Genomic DNA, 19,400 nt, shown 5'->3' with positions numbered 1-19,400 from the left:
GGCTTTTTCTTGATCACCTGAATCTGAAGTGTGCCAAAGATCCAGTGCCAAGGACTAGCAAACTCCCAGGTTTTTCTCTTGAAGACTTATTTAAAACATTAACTACTGAGCATCTGGAATTCTCATATATTGCTGATGAAAGTGAATGGTAAAAAACACAGACATTAGTTTGAAGAAAGCAGAAGGGGGGTGGGAGTGGAAAGGAGGGGATCACTGGAGAGAAAGGGGGATATGTCTATCTGTAATACTTTCAACAACAAAAATAATAGAAATGGTAAAACCACTTTGAAAAATAAAAAAATAAAACATTAATTATCTTGGTTTCTGATTTCTAAAAACAAATCGATGACAAAGGCTGGCCCAGAGAGTGCAATCAGCTGGCAGCTCAGAGCAGGCCCACAGCTAACAGCCTTCATGCCCTTTCATCAGGAGGCCTCATGCTCTGAAATAAACATTAATAGTCTGGCCAATGTGACTCAGTGGTTGAGCGTTGATCCCATGCACCAAGAGGTTGTTGGTTCGCTTCCCCGTCAGGGAACATGCCTGGGTTGCAGGCTCGATCTCTAGTAGGGGGGGTGCAGGAGGCAGCCAATCAATGTTTCCATCTCTCCCTTCCTCTAAAAATCAGTAAAAATATAATTAAAAAAAAAAAAAAGCATTAATATTTTATTCTGAAATCCAAGTACACAATTCACAAAATAAAATCACAGTATTTTCTTCTCTTCTAATGGTCCAGTATATTAATTCTTCCATATTAAACCTGACTTTCCAGATAGGTAGAAATTATATTTGCAAATCTCTAGCACAAAGTTACTCAGAACATCTAAGATTTGTATTTGAAAAGCATCTCACAATATTACATCTAAAGTGCACAGAAGACCCCAGTGATCACTAGGAAATCTACCACAGTCCAGTTTTTCCAACCCAAGGAGATCCAAACTTTGGGGAATGATATGGCCACCTTGTGCTGCTGCTCTGAAAAATATTCGATCAAAACGATGCTTACAGGTAGCACGTATTCCAAGGTTAGAGTTCATCTGTGTATCCCAAGTATACTGGCAATGCTTAGGTTTGCCCAAAAACTCCCAGACATCTGAAATGTTGCAGGGTAAACCACCACATTTGGTCACCTGAAAAAGAAAACTGTAAGATTGAGGTTTTCCCCCTAAATTAAAAAGGTGTCTTCACTATTATGTCTAAGTACATTTCAAATAAAAATGTCACAAGTTACTAACACACAAATGCAAAACCAGATGTTACAAGTAACCACATTATAAAGTGTATTTTGCTGCGTGATGTATGAGTAGGTAATACAAGAATATGAAGATAGCAGAGAAGTCTGGGATTTGCCCCCTTCTCTTCCTAACTGCAGGTGTCAGATAAAATTCAGAAGTCGAGAAACCCACACCTTCAGTTATTGCTATTCGTTTTTAAAAATGAACACTAGTGAAAAAAGGCAAAACTATCCCTCTACTTTTGTCTATAAATTTAGAAGATGCCATTTATATGATCCAATAACGTCATTGCCTTCAGTTCACTTGACATTTTTAGTATTAATTCTTCCTTCTTCCATTCACATTCCAGGAATGTTTTAATTAAGGTAAAATATACATAAAAAGGACCATTTTAACATGTACAATGGCGTAAGTACACCCACATAATTGTGCAGCCATCACCACAAACCACCTCCAGAATATTTTTGCTCATTATTTTCAACAGGTTGCTGTGGGTTTTTTGAAGAATTTTTATTTTATTTATTTATTTATTTAATCCTCACCCGAGGCTACTGTTTTCCATTTTATCTTCAGATAGAGTGGGTTAGAGAGAAGAGAGAGATCTATCAATGTGAGAGAGACACATCGACTGGGGATGAACCGCAACTGAGGTACCTGTCCTTGACCAGAATCAAACATTTTAATACAGATCAGCTTGTCTGATTCATTTCAGCTCCTTCACCACCAAGCCTGGGGCAGAGACTGTTTCAGTTTCTCAGCCTCTTTGTGATGACCAAGGTATCGGCTGCATCAGGCTTTAAACTTCATATTATGCCTATTTTCCTTGATGTAACAGATCTGGCACCCTCTGCCTTGCTGTGAGCAAGAAGCCCCTCATGGACTTCCAGTCAGGATGGCGGGTAGGTAAACGCAGTATCACGTCCTCCCACAACCCATCAAAGTTACAACTAAACTACAGAACCAACATCATTCAAAACCGCCTGAAATCAAGCTGAATGGAAGTCCTACAACTACGGAATTAAAGGAGCAGCCGCATCAAGATTGGTAGGAGGGGTGGAGGTGGACAGGCTGTTCCCACACCCATGTGTGGTGGATAAAAATCAGGGGGACACCCCGTCCCACACCAGGCACCCAGCTCAGGGTTCCAGTGCCAGGAAGAGAATCCCCATCACTTCTGGCTGGAAAAACCAGTGGGAACTGAGGCTCAGGGAGGCTGAGGTGGCTGGAGCCCCAGGCAGCTCCTTAAAGGGCCCGCGCACGGACTTAACAGACTCACTCCCTCTAAGCTTGGAGGGGAGGCAGCTTGAGGGGCACCAGAGACCTACAGGGAAGAACTGAGCTGTTTGGCACTGGAGTGAGGGTTGTAGAGGGGGCTTTCTCCAGGACAGACGTGCTGTCAGAGGCCTTGGTTCCTTTGGTGAGCCCTTCCCTGAGGCGGCAGACAGCCACCATAACTGGGACTCCAGCAACCTGGCTCACACTGGTAGCCCCGCCCTGGTGATTCCCTGAGGCCCCGCCCCACCCAACTTTCAGGCCCACCCAAGCTGTTGCCAGTTGCTTAACTGTAGAATTGGCCTGTCTTGATCCTGCTTCAGGTTTTCCTAAATTCTTTCAAACAAACAGCATCTGGTCTCAGATAACCCCCATACCTCTCATTAAGTAACACACAGAAACAAACACAGGGAGGCAGCCAAAATGAGGAGACAAAGAAATATGTCCCAAATGAAAGAACAGAACAAAACCCCAAGAAAAGAACTAAGTGAAATAGAGATAAGCAACCTAACAGAAGCTGAGTTCAAAATACTACTTATAAGGATAATCAATGAACTTAGTGAGAACCTCAGCGAACTTAGTGAGGGCCTCAAGAGCATAAAAAAGGACCAGTCAGAAATGAAGGATGCACAGTCAGAAATAAAGGAGGTATTAACTGAAATAAAGAATAATTTACAGAGATTCAATGGTAGAGTAGGTAAAGCCAAGAAGCAAACCATCGATTTGGAATATTAGGAAGCAAAAAACGCCCAATCAGAACAACAAAAAGAAAAAAGAATCCAAAAAATGAGGATAGTGTAAGGAGCCTCTGGGACAACTTCAAGCGTGCCAACATTCGCATCTTGGGGGTGCCAGAAGGAGAAGAGAGAGAACAAGAAATCGAAAACCTGTTTGAAACAATAATGGCAGAAAACTTCCCTAACTTAGTGAAGGAAACAGACATACAAGTCCAGGAAGCACAGAGAGTCCCAAACAAGATGAACCCCAAGAGGCCCACACCAAGACACATCATCATCAAAATGCAAAAGGTTCAAGACAAAGAGAGAATCTTAAAAGCAGTAAGAGAAAAGCAGTTGGTTATCTACAAGGGAGTGCCCATTAGGCTGTCAGCTGATTTCTCAAAAGAAACTTTGCAGGCCAGAAGGGAGTGGCAAGAAATATTCAGAGTGATGAAAAGCAAGAACCTACAACCAAGATTACTCTATCCTGCAAAGCTGTCATTTAGAATTGATGGCCATATAAAGAGTTTCCCAGACAAGAAAAAGTTAAGGAGCTCATCACCACCAAACCGTTATTATATGAAATAATGAAGGGTCTTTTCAAAGAAAAAGATAAAATATATGAACAAACAAAATGGCAATGAATATATATCTATCGATGATTGAATCTACAAACAAAATGAACAGGCAGAACAGAAACATTCTCATAGATACAGAGAGCATTTTGTTGGTTGCCAGATGGGAGGAGGGTTGGGGGAATGGGTGAAAAAGGTGAAGAGATTAAGAAGTACAAATTCATTGCTAGACTGACAAACCTCAAAGGGAAAGGGGTTGGAGGGTGGGAAGAAATAAACCAAAGAACTTATATGCATAATCAATGGACACAGACAAGAGTGTGGGAAAAGGCAGGAGGGGTGCGGGAGTTGGGAGGAGGGGGTCAATGGGGGAAAATGAGGAACATCTGTAATACATTTAACAATAAAGATAAAAAAGTAAAAAATAATAAAAATATTTTTAAAAAGCCCTTCATGTCCTCGGTTTCCGAGGCTATGAGGCACAGAGTGCAGTAGCAAAGCCAGACGCGAAGGCGATGGACAGAAACAATCAGGTTGCTTTTCACTGTTGGCCTTCATTGTAAGAGTTCTTTTTTGTAAAAGTCCTCACCCAAGGATTTTTTTTTTTTATCAGATAGAGCAGGAGGGAGAAAGGGAGGAAGAGAAAAAGAAAGAAACACTGATGTGAGAGAGACACTCTGACTGGGTGCCACCTGCAAGACCCCAACCAGGGCTGGGGATGAACAGTAACTGAGGTACGTGCCCTTAGCGGGAACCAAACCTGGGACTTCTGGTCCGTGGGCTGATGCTCTAACTGCTAAGCCAAACTGGCCAGGGCAAGGAGGATATTTGTTTTTTAAGAGAGAGTGGAAGGGAAGGAGGCAGAGAGGGAGAAAGGAGGGAAGGGTAGGAGAGCGGGGGAGGGGGCAGAGAGAGAAACATCAACATGAGAGAGACACATTGATTGGTTGCCTCTGGCACGACCCTGACCAGGGCCAGAGATCAAACCTGCAACCCTTGACTGGAATCCAACCCTGACTTTTCTGTCCTCCGGCTGACACTCTAACCCCTAAGCCAAGCTGGCCAGGGCATAAGAGTTCTTTATATATTCTGAATATTAATTGCTTGTCAGATCTATGATTGGCAAATATTTCTTCCCATTCCACTGTCCTTTCACTCCACTGATACCCTCTGATGCACGAAGCTTTTAACTTTCATGACATCCACCTCATCTGTTTTTCCTCTGTTGTCTGTGCTTTTGGTATGATATCCAAGAAGTCTCTGCCAAATCCAGTATCATGAAGGTTTACCCCTGTTTTTTCTAAGAATTACATAGTTTTAGCTCTTACCTGTAGGTCTTTGATCCATTTTGAGTAAACTTTTATATAGGATGTAAAGTAAGGATCCAACTTTGGTTTTTTGCATATGGATATCTAGTTTTCAAACACCATTTGTTGAAAAGCAGGATTTTAAAAGTCATTCAGCCACTCACCCAGATACCAAGAAACAGCTGCCATAAGCAGATGTGCTAACAGGCCCACAGAAAGGCTTGTTCTACAATAACCTGTGCAGGACACAGTGGCCAAGGAGGCAGAGCCCCTCTTCCTGTCCTCGGGAGTCTGTTCCACTCCAGGGTGTCCTGACGTGTGTCCTCTCCAGCCCACGTCCTCCCCTCCTGGAGCTCGTGGTAGTGAACATGGGCAGAATCTCCATTCACGACCAGTCTGATGTGAACTCAGCTGGGGGGGGGGGTGAGGGCCATAAGGCAAGTTTACCATCTAATAAGTTCTAAGCCTCTAAAGGTCTGGAAAAACCTTAATGTGTCTCAAGTGAACTAAGGAAAAAGATTTGTTTCAGACTTGGTCTTTTTCTTCTCCTCACCTTGCAACTAGACCCCCAAATATATGACCTTTCCTAAACTCTCTCATCACTGCCTTCCCCAGGCCCCTTGTTCGCCCGCACTGTTTGTTCTGTGCTGTGTCACACACTGCATGTGTGCCCCCACTTATGTCACAGGCCCCTGCCTCTGCGGTCCCAGTGCTGGACACAGAACACAGCTACATAGTACCTGCTGGACTGCACCCACAAGGTCATGTGTACGAATCCAAAGGAACCTGAATTTGTTCCCACAGGAAGAACCTGCCCTTAAATATTGAACTGATGTTGCCACTCACTTCTTGATCCCTTAAATTTGTATCTCCCGCAAATATAACGGTGGCTGACTCTGGCGCCTCTTGCATTTTCTTTAAAACCACTTTAAACTGATTCATTCGTTCCTCAGCATGCCCTCTGGTGCTCTCCAAATGGGAAGTCATGAGGCAAAGTTCATTTCCCGACACACTCGCCTGCAACAGGACACATAATTGCAGCTGTTAAAAACATCCACTGATGATGAGCGCTGAGAACAGCATCAGCAGATTCTGCAACTGATTGCTATGCAGTGACTAAAGCAAAACCACCTCCTTAGCACTGTGCTTCTCCTTGCAGGCCGAGGAAGGCTGAGGTGCTACCCCAGCTCCCAAAGACTACTTAGCAAGCACCCACTAACACTTCCAGACCTACCTCACGTCACCTCCCCTGTGAGCCCTTCCTCAAGGTCCTCAGGCTCCCTCCTCTGTATTTTTACTGCATACTGGAAAGACTGTTTTTAAGTTCCCAGACTGAATTAAATCATAATTATTTGAAAACAAAGATAGCTCTTTTATTCACTGCAACATTATCAAGAGCCTGGCATGCAGGTACTCAAAAAGGTCAATTAATGAATGAATGAGAATCATTTACCATTTGCAATTATGATACCAACAAGGTAGGATTTTTCATTATTGAAACTAGTTGCCTGCAGATTCGAGTCCAAACTCTTTTCTGTTGAGCAGTCATGATCTTCTACAATCCGGATCCGACCTACTTGACCAACTTCTTGTCACACTACCCTTTCTGCACCCTCCACACCCAAATGAATACAATGCTCATTTGTACCCACGGAGAGCCTGATATCTATGCAAATCTTGGCATCTGCAACCTGCAGAAGTTTGCTCTTGGTGGTTCTGCCAGCTGGGTTGTCTCAATGCCTACCTCTTACCTATTTTTCAGGGCCTGAACCAAATACAACTTCCTTCATAAAACTTTTACTCAACAATCTAGCTAATCCCATCACACACACATAAAAATGCAGCTGTGTGTGATGACAGCTGTTAACTGGACTTACTGTGGTAATCATTTAACGATATAAATGAATACTGAATCGCTATGTTGTGTACCTGAAACTAGTATGAATGTTATGTCGATGACACCTCAGTTAAAAAACTATCTGGCTAAAAGTCATTTCTCCTTTCTCTACACTTCCAAGGCATATCCTTATGCCTCCCCCCTGGCGTTTATGCCTTTTCTTTCCTTTAGTTACTATATATTTAACACCTCTCCCTTCCGAACCTATAGACTCTATGAGAGCAAGGGCTACCTGACTCACTCTTAACACTGCTTTAGGAAGTGAATGTAGAATGTCAACAAACTCTTAAACATTCTTAGGAAAACATCTAAGGCATCAAGGATTTTACTTTTACAAGTTTGTCTGTGTTTGAAATTTGTATAAAAACTTAATTTACAAAATTCTTTAAGACTATTAAAAGAATGTATAAGGGAGAAGCAAATTTTTCTTTAAAAAGCAGTTGATTTTTAAAAATTACTCACGTGCACACACAAAAGGTTTCTCATCATTTTTGTATTTGGAAAAGGAATAATCTCTTGGCTTTTGAATTTCACTCTTGATTTCTTCAACATTATGGCCGTGTAATATCCTTCATTATGCCCTTCAAATATTTGTGGAAAAGAATTTAGGTGGAGAGGACAAGAGTATATGCAGTTTATCACAGGTTCCCCTACTGAAGATTTTATAATAAACAGATACTTAAATGGATCTCAATCCTAAAAGTAAATTATTATTTCAAAAGAGTTGAAGATGGCCAACCAAGTCCCTGTGTTTACCTGCCCCCAACCAAAATGTAACGCAAGTAGGGAAGAAATATAAAAATAAACATGACTCCACTTAAGTACCAAAAAGAGTTAGTGGTGCCAATAGGAAAAGAATGTTGAGACACTTCTGGAAGACGGAGCAGATGGGACTAAACTGAGGCAAGGCAGCATGCGCTTACTCCTGACTCTGGAGCACGGAGAACTCAGGGGAGGAACGGGAGATGCAGAAAGGTGCAGACCTGCGAGAAAGAGAACAGAAACCGAGGGCAGCGATGAAGGCTTCCAAGTTTTCAGAAAACCAAGTAGATGGAGAAGTGGTACCTGGTTTATCAAAACAGAGAGAAAGTGGAAAAAGAGGAAAAGGAAGATATGGGAGGAAGGGAAAAGAGAGGAAAGGAGAAAAAAAGGAAAGGGAAAGGGAAGGGCAGGGAGGAAATCAGGCAGGCTACAGAGGCGGCAGGTGGGCCGGAGAGGGAGACAGAGGAGGGAAGAATTTTCCAGAACCGAAGGTCACAAACCTCCAGACTGAAAGTTCCTACCAAGTGTTAGGACAATAAATAAAAAAAAAAAAGACCCAAAGAACACTAGGATTGAAAAGACCCTCGCCCTGGACGGTTTGGCTCAGCGGTTAGAGCATTGGCCTGCGGTCTAGAGAAAAGACCCTCAAAGCTTAAGGGGGAGGGGGAAGACAGGAATTAGTATGGCTTCAAACTTATGATCATCATTAATGGTGGTGGCCAATCGATGTTTCTATCTCTTGCTCCCTCTCCCTTCCTCTCTCTAAAAAAAAAAAATCAAGAAAGAAAAAACAAATTTAAAAAAATAATAACTGCCCTGGCTGGTTTGGCTCAGTAGTACAGCATCGGCCCACGGACCAAAGAGTCGCGGATTCAATTCCAGTCAAGGGCACATACCTGGATTGTGGTTCAGTCCTGGCCCTGGTTAGGGTCGTGCAGGAGGCAGCCAGTCAATGTGAGAAAGATGTTTCTCTTTCTTCCTCCCTTTCTCCCTCCCTCTCACTCTATCTGAAGATAAATGGAAAATAATATCCTCAGGTGAGGATTTAAAAAAAGATCATCAATAATGGAAACCGGAAAACACCGAAATAATACCTTCAAAATTCTGAGGCAAAATGACTTTCTACCTAGACATCTATGTCCAGCCAAACTATCAACCAATTATGGGTACAGAAAACAGGCATTCCCAAATATGCCGGGATTCAGAAACTCCACTCCCTATTGCCCTATGTCTTAGAAAGTGATCGCAGAATGTGCTCCAATAAAATGAGGACATAAACCAAGAAGAGGGAGAGCACGGGATTCAGAAAACAAGAAATCCAAAAAAGAAGAGAGGCAAAAAGAATCCCCAAGAGAATGTAGAAAACTCATCCCACAAAGAGAGGGAAAGAGATGGAGACTGAGAACCCTCACCTCAACTATTCTGGATTAGACAGTGCATCAAGACTACAATCATGTCCTATGTAAAAGAGAAAGTCAACGAAAACATGAGACTTAGCCCCAATTCATGAAATGAAGCCCAAGTGGTACATTAAATGCACTTAGTAAAAACAAAACAGGTGGGAAATAGAAAAACTAATTTAGGGTAAAAGGCTAGAAAAATATAAAGACTTCTAGAAAAAGCATAACCACACAAAAGCAATATAACAGTATGTGAACTGTAACTGAAAAATTAAAATTTTGAAAAAATCATGACTACAATGCAATTATCACATTTAAAAGTTTCAATGATTTAAATTCACTAACAAGCTCCTCAGTGCCTCCATTTCAACCACTTTCTCACATATATTAACATTAAACTGTATAAAATGTTCTATAGTCCTTTCAGTATCCTGTGTCTGGCTTGTTTTACTCAAACTGATTTTGTTTGTGCTTTTCTTTTGGTCTATGTTCCAATAGGCTAGCTTTGATTTACCTCTTTCATTAACTTGTTTTTCAAAGAAAAAGACAAATTAAATAACAGGAAAGGTATTACCTGTAATAATCTCGTAACTGCTTGCTCTCTTCTTTAGGAAGCTATAATATGGGGGAATAACTTCCTGTAGAAATATCACATCTGGGCTGTACCTATTAAAAACATCAACTTATGATGAACACCAAGTATAGCATTTCATCTGCAGCTATCTAGATTAAGAAAATACCACAACATAAAAGAAATACGTAACTATTACCCTCGCCTGGCCAGTGTGGCTCAGTGGATGGAGCATCATCCCATGGACCCAAAGGTCCCGGTTGGATTCCTAGTCAGGGCATGTGCCCAGATTTCAGGCTGGATCCCCATTAGGGGGCGTACAGGAGGCAGCCAATCAATGTATCTCTCCCACATCGATGTTTCTCTCTCTCCAAAAAAATCAATAAAACATATTGTTTTAAAGAAACAAACAAAAAAAAGATTACTCTCTCAGACACCTAACATTCAATGTTCATACTGACCTCTGATAACAATGAGATCTGTGCTATTTAACAAATACTATAAAAAATATATATATGTGACAATACTTTAAAGTTAGAATCAGAATCACTGACAGTAGGAACCAGTAACACTGAGAGCGTAAAACAGTCCTGCACTCTGATGACCACTTGATGTGTGATCACCTATTTCCATCCTCTTGAAACAATTACCATGACGAAGAAAAGTGAGCTCCAGAGGACAGAGTGGCTAACAAGTGATCCACTAGGAACAGCCAATGTGTGACAGACACAGATCTTTTTGGTAATTTAATTCTCATAGCAATAATTATATACCAAGATCAATAAGTAAAATAGCAATAAAAGGCTTCTAACAAAAATCAGTGTTCCTGCCCCACCTCTCCCACAGCTCTGAGAGCTGGGTCCCAGACCTTCAGCTGCTTCCCTCTTTGCACACAGGTATGCCACATTACCACGCTACCCCTTAAACAGAAATAATACTCACTGAGCTAGAGAGGAACACACCCCTCGAGCCCTCTCTTGCAGGTTATTTATATCCAATCCATCGATATTCCAGGTAATGAAAGAGAACATGCTGCCATCTTCTTGCTGAAGATTTCCAGGTGTGCCCCTTTTAGAACTAATGAGATCCGTTGTTTCCTCATTGGTTAAGTCAACACTGGCAAGATCAGAATGAAACACAACTTTGCAAATAATCTGTATAAACTACTTAATCTTAAAAGTACTTCATAAATATTTGTAGCCTTCATTTCACAGTTAATTACATTTAAAAACACCCCAAAGTATCTGCCAGTAGACGAGCAAGTCATGTGACTGAGGGAAATAGACTCTTACTGTGTTACCCAAATGTTTGCTCATTTGCAGTTGGTCAACTCAATATCTTTCCATGACATTACTGTATAAACTAGGACCCAAATCACACTAAGTAATGTGAGATTTCCAAATTTATTTGGATTCATTTTAAATCATATTTGAAAAAAAATCTCACCCAGCCAGTGTGGCTCAGTGGATTGAGTATCACCCTATGGACTGGGAGGTCCCAGTTTGATTCCTGTTCTGGGCACGTGCCAGGGTTTCCGGCTTGATCCCCAGTAGGGGGCGTGCAGGAGGAGGCGATGGATGTTTCTCACGTTGATGTTTCTAACTCTTTCTCTAATAAAATCAATAAAAACATATTTTATTAATTTTTTTTATCCTCACCTGAAGACATTTTTTCAATATTTTGTTCATATAGAGTGGGAGGGAGGGAGAGAGAGAGAAACATCAACGTGAAAGGGACACATCGAGTGGTTGCCACCCACACGACCCAACCAGGGCCGGTGACAAACTGCAAACGAGGTATGTGCCCTTAGTGGGAACCAAACCCGGGTCTCTCCAGACCGCAGGCCGACGCTCTAATCACTGAGCAACCAGCCAGGGCAATAAAAACATATTTTTTTAAAAAAGAAAAAAGATAACATTGTAGCTTGTAAATAACAGCTGCAAATGCCCTATTATTCACCTCACTGAGAGATGAAGAGGTGTCTCACCTCTTGGATCTGGGCCTTTGTGACTTGCATGGCCAATAAAACACAGTGAAAAAGATATTCTGGGACTTCTGAGGCTTGGGCATAAGATGCCTTACAGCTTTCACTCCATTCTTCTAGATCACTCTCCAGGAACCCTGGGCTGCCATGTAAGAAGTCCCACTCCCTGAGGCTGCCATGCTGGAGAAGCCAAAGTCCCACCACCTGATCCCACCTTCCACTAGCTCCACCTGGGTCTAACCGCAGAGCCAGCTCAAGACAACAGAACAAAACTGCAAGCCATGCAGCCCAAGACACAGAGAAGAAATGTCATAAATATGCCCAGAACTCAAGGACCAGACATGACGGGAACCTGAACGCCAGAACCCTTTCAGAAGCACAGGGACCACTGCCCAGGAAGATCTGGGGCTGAAATCCCTTAAATCTAGCCCAGAACCCTGGATGGGGAGAGAGATCTGAGTCCAGACTACTGTATGATTGCCAGCTGACTTCAAAATAAAACTTTCTTCTATTCTCAGAAGCTGGTGCACATCGGGCAGCGAGCCCTTGCTAGGTCACAAGGGCTAAACATTTAAGTGGAGGAACAAAACATCATTAAAATGTGACTGCTAAGCATTTATAGAAACTGCACATAAGTTTAAGAAATAGGTTTTTGAAGTCCTAATTTAAATTAATGTAACGCCAAAATTATAAGTTCCTTTCTTTAAAATTGAGGTATAATTAACATATCACCTTTTATTAATTTTAGGTGCACAACACAGTGATTGATATTTGTATACATTGCAAAATGACCATAATAAATCTAGTTAACTTATTATTTTCTTATGTTGAAATAATTTCAGGCTTTCAGAACTGCAAAAGCAGTAAAAAGAATTCTACTCATCATTCACCCAGATAAATGTTAACATTTTGCATACGTAATGTTTACTTGTTTTTTCTTTATATCCTGAAACATTTGCATGAATATTTTCATATACATTTCCTAAAAACAAGGACATGCTTACATATATACCCTAGTACAAGTATGGAAAATCAGAAAATTATCATTCACACAGTATTAAAATGTAAAGACCTATTCAAATTCCACCAATTGTGCCACTAACGTCCTAACCCAGGATCTGGCACGACTCTCTCCATCTCCTTCAATCCAGAACAGTTCTCCAGTCTTTGTCTCTCCTGACCTTGGTGTTTTTGAAGCACACGGCCCATTTGTATAATGTCCTTCATTTGGGTCTGTGTGATGTTTTCATAAAATTAGATTCAAATTATGCTTTTTTGGGGGGCAGGAATGACACAAAAGTGATAGTGTTTTCCTCGTTGCTTCGTCCCAAAAGGCACCCATTACCCACTCTGTCCTCAGGACTCGTCATGTTAACTCTGATCACTTGGTTGGGGCGTTGTCTACCAGATTCCTCCACCACCCAGTTCCCATTCACCCCCTGCATATTGTGGGTAGGCACCTCGAGGCTATGCAAACATCTTGTTTCTCATCCACTTTCACCTATTAGTTTTGGTATCCACTGGTGACTCCTGTCTGAAATAATTATTACTTTGGTGGTTCCCACGTGGGGCGCTTTCCCTAATCCTATCCTGCCTTCTACATTTAATCGTTGGAATTCTACTATAAGGACAAACGTATTCATATCAATAAGGATTCTTGTTTTACTATATATAGAGGAAGCCTCGCTGTCACTGGAGGAACAGGGGCGAGTGTGCATTTTACAGAAACCACTCTTCCGGCGGGCTGCTCGCGGAGAGCAAGTCAACAATCATTACAGGACGCAGGCGAGCAGCCCGCGGACCCTGTTTCCACAGCGGTTTTGTCTCACTCATTGGTTTGGAACCTCTCGCTTGCACGTCCCCTCTGCTTCCAGTGAAGAAGACATTTCAGACGGTCCTCCCCGGACTCCCAGCCACGCCGGCCTGGACAAGGTGGCCCTGGGGAGAAGCGTGACCCTGGCTGCCGGCGCGCCACCCTCCACGGGGCGCCACCCAAGCTCCGCCGCCCACTCACCAGGACGCGGGCGGGGTCTCGGGGCGGCGCGGGACGGCGCCCTCCTCCGCCTGCGGCTCGAAGTAGGCGTTCAGCGCCCTCTGAAAGAAAAGGGACACGAGGGTGGGCTCGTGCGCGCGGGCCCGCGCCCCAACACCCACGGGACCCGGCGAGCCTACTTCCATCTCCCAGGCGTTCTCGGCCAAGTAGCGCCGCGCCACCGCATCCTCGCAGCTGGCGACGGCGCTGAACTCCGCACACAGCAGCAGCTGCTTTGCCGCGGGGTCCCCGTCGTCGAGCCCCGCCTCCGGCCCGGTCTCTCTGCTCAGCGTAGGGTCCATCGCCACTGCCCTTCACCGCCGCCGAGCCCCTCTGCGCAGGCGCCCGTCGACCCCGTGCTCCCGCATCAACTGTCCGGTGCGGAAACGCTGTCGGCCCTCGGAGGACGATAGGCGCGGTTGCGCAGTGGATGAGTCGGAGGGCAGAGGCGGCGGCGGGGGAGGGAATGTATAAAACAGCGCGCGTGCGCACGGTTACAGCCGGGCCCAGAGGTCAGTGCGCGAGCGCGGGAGGTGGGCCGTGGCGGTGGTACGCGCGTCGCGGACGGACGGCGGGCGATCTGCGTCCTCCGCGTTCTTGTGCTTTTGTCACCTCTTGGGCTTCCTGGCTGTTGCGCGGGGCAGGGAAGCCGGCGGACGGCCCACGATGAGCCTGACCCAGAATCTGCGGGAGGTGATGAAGGCCATCATCGGTGTCCCGGGTTTTGATAGAGTTTTGGAAAAGGTATAAGGCTCAGCCGCGGCCTGTGATGCAGGCACTGCGCTTCTCTCTAGATTGTGTCGCTGCGCCTGTAGTTCCGCTTAGTGGTTACTGAACGGAGCGCCGCCGCGTGTCATGTCAAGGGCATAGACGAGTTCACCTAGTCGTACATAACTAAGTACGGTTGTCACTCGTGGGGACAGCACTGTTCGGTCCTAGAGCCGGAAAGGACTGCAGTGCAACCCTTCCAGACGGCCTGCAGTGCCCGAGGAAGCAGCAGCATTCCGCAGGGTTTACTGCCCAGCGATGAAAGCAAGGCAGCGAACCCAGCTGCGAGGGGGAGGGGCGCACCTAAATGAATTTATGGCATAACCTTATTAATTCTAATAACTCACTAAATTACTTAATTTCTTTCGGTGTTAAAAATTGTTTTAAGCCATTCATTACGAAGTAATTTTAAAAATTATTCTGTGCAAAAACTAGGAAACATCCAAATTAAACCTATAATGAGCAAACAGACCACAGGGACCAAGCTGGCTTTCTTGGTGCAAAATTTGCAAGGAGACAGTAAGAGAAGCCAGGTTGTTGTACATAAAAAAGCTCTAATGGAACGTTTGATTTCTACAACAGGAGTGGAGATTAACAAAGACTACTATTGTTTTCCCCTAAATGTTCCTTTTTCTTTAATAACAGTTTCCAGCCCAACCAGGCCGGTTTGGCTCAGCGGTTAGGGTGTCGGCCTGCGGTCCGGAGAGACCCGGGTTCGGTTTCCGCTAAGGGCACGTACCTCGGTTGCAGTTTGTCCCCGGCCTTGGTTGGGTTGTGTGGGTGGCAGCCCCTCGATGTGTCCCTTTCATATCGATGTTTCTCTCTCTCTCTTCCTTCCTTTCCCTCCCACTCTATCTGAACAAAAAATGGAAAAATGTCCTCTGGTGAGGATAAAAAAATAAATAAGTTTCCATAAGGGTTAACTTCTGTCACAGATCAGGAACATTGATATTCTGAGTCACCTTTTTGGGAGTGACTCAGGTTAGTCCAGTGAGTTTCTGATGGGCTGTGCCAGCTTCTCTAATACCCACAGGACTCATCATCCTTTCTTTCTATTCAGGTGACTCTGGTCTCTGCATCTCCTGGAAAGGTAACCTGTGAGCTGAGAGTGGAGGAGGAGCACACCAATAAGTTCGGCACACTCCACGGGGGGCTGACGGCCACCCTGGTGGACAGCATATCGACGATGGCACTGCTCTGCACGGAGAGAGCCCTGCCGGGAGTCAGTGTGGACATGAACATAATGTAGGTAGCCACACGGCACCCAAGTCTGAGTGCCACTCGAGATCTGCCCTGCAGCATTCCCTAGTCTAGAGCACAGTAGAGGAACCAACTTGCAGGCACATACAGTGTGTACCAGCAGTAAGGGGAGTGATCTAAACATTCAAAAATGCAAACATTCTGCCTCTGAAATGGATGCTGGTGGGAAAATCACCACCATAGAGTCATGGCTTATAAACATTTCATAGTCCTGATGAGTGTTCAGGATGTGTCTGGGCTGAATTAAATTCTAAGAAAAGATGGAGAAACCTCCACGTAGACATTGTCTTCTCCTTGTGACAAGGTGACCACAGATGGGGTGTCTGTCTCCCTGAGGTGTACATACATGCTGTACAGGTTAAACAACATGATGGGGAGCAGCACCCCAAGAGCAGGCTGCCCACTCACTGGTGAGAATGCCTGTAGGGAACACATGTCCCAAGTGTACAGCATTCAGCTCCAGCGCTAAGGAGCACCATTGCCCAGTTCTATCCAATGAAAGTGCAGGGCCCAAGGGTTGAGCTTCCCGACAGTTGCTTTGGCTGCATGATCAACAGAGAAACGATTTTTTTCCAGGGGACTGGCAAGGGTGTGGGAAAGCCAGTGTTACCAGACACGAGGGCGATGAAAATGCAATTAGGATTTTAAACCATCTTAAGTCTTATCAGGCTAACATAAGAAACATTCAGTCCCTCTTTACTGTGGAAATAACTTGTGTGTGCAATAAGCAAATCACAGGGCTGCAGTCGAGAGAGACCTGGGTTCCGTTCCCGCTAAGGGCACGTACCCTGGTTGCAGTTTGTCCCCGGCCCTGGCTGGGTTGTGTGGGTGGCAGCCACTTGGTGTGTCCCTTTCACGTCGATGTTTCTCTCTCTCCCTCCTACTCTATCTGAACAAAAAATGGAAAAATGTCCTCGGGTGAGGATAAAAATTTTTTTTAGTAAATCAAACGGTTTTGGCCTTTCAAAGTATATGTTGCTAAAAGTATCGGCCTTGAGCTTCAAAAAGTGATTCCCTTGAACAGAAAAAAGGACATAGTCTCAAAGATGTACTATGGATATTTCAAAAGTAAATGAATACCACCTTTTGAGTACAGGTGGGTAAAAGTGTCTCTTAAAATATATATATATCACCAGGGTCCTAAGGACCTCATATTAATTCCTTATAGTCCTTTTAGAATTGAGTAAATTCTAAACATTGATATGACAGGATATACTTCACCTAGGAAGTTCCAAAGATTAAATGAAATCTAGAGGAAACTGTCCACCAGCTCCAAGAAAATTTGAAGTGGGAGACAATGAGAAAAGGGGGGTAGGGGCAAAAACCCCTTCCTCTATTTATGGGAAAGAAACTAGCCATTCAAGTGTGAAAGGACAGGAAGCTCACTGACATTGTTACTTATTTACTCCTAGAAATAGTTTAACATGAGAAGGCTGTTTTTCCATGCACATTATTTTTCCTTTTAAAATTACTTGCTGTTAACTGTATGTCAACTTGCTTCCTTTCAAGGTACACGTCACCTGCAAAAATAGGTGAAGTGGTAGAAATAACAGCACACATTCTGAAGCAAGGGAAGACACTGGCCTTTGCCTCCGTGGAACTGACCAACAAGGCCACCGGGAAGCTGGTGGCTCAGGGCACACACACAAAGCACCTGGGGAACTGAGGATAGCGTGTAACCTCCACTAACCCGAGGAGGGGATCGAGTGTAAATGTGACAACATAATCTTACCAATAAATTAGCAAAACCAGAAGTAGCCAAAAAATTCTTTATTGATCGGCAGCCTCCTGCACACCCCCTACTGGGGATTGAGCCCAAAACCCAGGCAAGTGCCCCCTGATTGGAATGGAACCAGCGACATTTCAGTGCACAGGATGACACCCATCCAGTTGAGCCCCACACTGGCCAGGGCAACATATATTTTATGGAAAAGAAGCATAGAGACCAAGTGGGATATTGTGGGGGCGTCTTCATTTTATTTTAAGCCTCTTCAGTTTTAGTTTTTAATCACAGTATAATACTGGGATGAAAAAATTCTTAGCTCAGTGTTTTGAAAACTTGGGCAGAAACTAGCAGGGCCACTTTGAGATAGGATTAAAGACTGAACTTCTAATATTAAGCTAAAGGAGAAACATAAATTAATGGTTTAATGAATTTTAGGTCCATCTCAGCCCTAAAATGCCATCTACATTTCATTTTTTAAACCCGTTTTCAAGATTGTGGAACTTCAGCCCTGGCCAGGTAGCTCATCTGGTTAGAGCATCATTTCGATACGCCAGGGTTTTGGGTTTGATTCCTGGTCAGGGCATATACAAGAATCAACCAGTAATGCATAAATAAGCAGTACAACTTGACGTTTCTCCGTTCCTCTAAAGAAAAAAGAAGTCAAGCCTTAGCTAGTTTATCTCAGCGGTTAGAGCGTCGGCCTGAGGTCCAGAGAGACCCAGGTTCGGTTCCTGCTAAGGGTACGTACCTCGGTTGCAGTTTGTCCCCGGCCCTGGTTGGGTTGTGTGGGAGGCAGCCACTTGATGTGTCCCTTTCACGTCAATGTCTGTCTCTCTCTTTTCCTCTATCTCCCTCCCACTCTATCTGAACAGAGAATGGAAAAATGTCCTCAGGTGAGAATTAAGAAAAATCAGTAAATAAGTTTTTAATTATGGAACTTCAAAATAGATGGACCATAGTCCATGTTGGAAAACCGATTGAGCCACATGAACTAAAACAGTCCTCCAGAAAGCTGGAGGCAAGGCACATGGTGATAGAGCAGTACAAGGAGTGTGCTGCTTTTCTGACGTTAGCAGGACCGGCAACCTTTCCAGGAGAGCAGGCACACAATCAGCACCTTCCTAGTACCTAGAGCCACACAGATCCTGAATCTCCCAGACTCGAGTATCAAAATGACCAAGTTTACAAATAGTTTAGTCCATATCTAAGTTCTACTGCCTACAGCACTCTTAATATTGACTTCTGCTTGGGGAGTGACTAAAGAACTAAGTAAAACTGGAAACGCAGCCCACAGTGCAAGGCTGGCTCTCCTCGGCTTGTCAGCACACCTGCTGCTATCTGCTGAAGGGGCAGTGACTGCAGAACCACGAGCACGAGGCTAGGTAGTAATCCTGGAGCAGCAGCTGATCCCAGGGCTGGGAAGTTGCAAGATGAACATAAGTTGTGCCTTAAAGGGAATGCTCAAGAAAAAGGCATGCAAGCCCTGGCCGGTTTTGCTCAGCGGTTAGAGCATCGGCCTGAGGTCTAGAGAGACCCGGGTTCGTTTCCCGCTAAGGGCATGTACCTTAGTTGTGGTTTGTCCCCGGCCCTGGTTGGTCGAGCAGGTGGCAGCCACTCAATGTGTCCCTTTCACGTCTATGCTTCTCTTTCTCCCTCCCACTCTCTCTGAACAAAAAATGCAAAAATGTCCTTGGGTGAGGATTAAAAAAGAAAAAGGCGTGCAATGTAGCAGTAAAACAAAAGGGATGGAGCCCATACTGTTCAGGTTGGTTACTAATAGACAGGAGGGCTCTTACTTGCAACAGAAAGCAGATCAACTCAGAGGGGTAGATATAGAAATCTCCATCCCATAACTATCATGGTCAAGATTGGTTAGAGCAAAAGGCAAAGAG

The 19,400-nt window shown here is 44.2% G+C and overlaps 2 protein-coding genes across 2 annotated transcripts; one reads left to right on the top strand and one right to left on the bottom strand.

The window, feature by feature from the left end:
- Positions 1–683: 683 nt before the first annotated feature.
- On the bottom strand, positions 684–14,171 carry TDP2 (tyrosyl-DNA phosphodiesterase 2). Its single transcript, XM_036273693.1, has 7 exons — positions 13,895–14,171; positions 13,737–13,816; positions 10,681–10,854; positions 9,742–9,833; positions 7,468–7,586; positions 5,955–6,125; positions 684–1,130 (listed from the first exon to the last, which is right to left on the bottom strand). The coding sequence occupies exons 1-7, from the start codon at positions 14,054–14,056 to the stop codon at positions 849–851; spliced, it is 1,080 nt and encodes a 359-aa protein (XP_036129586.1). The 5' UTR covers positions 14,057–14,171; the 3' UTR covers positions 684–848.
- Positions 14,172–14,266: 95 nt separating this feature from the next.
- ACOT13 (acyl-CoA thioesterase 13) lies at positions 14,267–17,531 on the top strand. Its single transcript, XM_036272997.1, has 3 exons — positions 14,267–14,498; positions 15,583–15,767; positions 17,292–17,531. Exons 1-3 carry the CDS (start codon positions 14,421–14,423, stop codon positions 17,446–17,448), a joined length of 420 nt encoding a protein of 139 aa, XP_036128890.1. The 5' UTR covers positions 14,267–14,420; the 3' UTR covers positions 17,449–17,531.
- The last annotated feature ends 1,869 nt before the right edge of the window (positions 17,532–19,400 follow it).

This window comes from Molossus molossus, unplaced genomic scaffold (assembly GCF_014108415.1).
Source record: "Molossus molossus isolate mMolMol1 unplaced genomic scaffold, mMolMol1.p scaffold_m16_p_20, whole genome shotgun sequence".
Taxonomy (NCBI): Eukaryota; Metazoa; Chordata; class Mammalia; order Chiroptera; family Molossidae; genus Molossus; species Molossus molossus.
The sequence above is the reverse complement of the archived record's forward strand: the minus strand, read 5'-3'. Positions and strand labels throughout refer to the sequence as shown.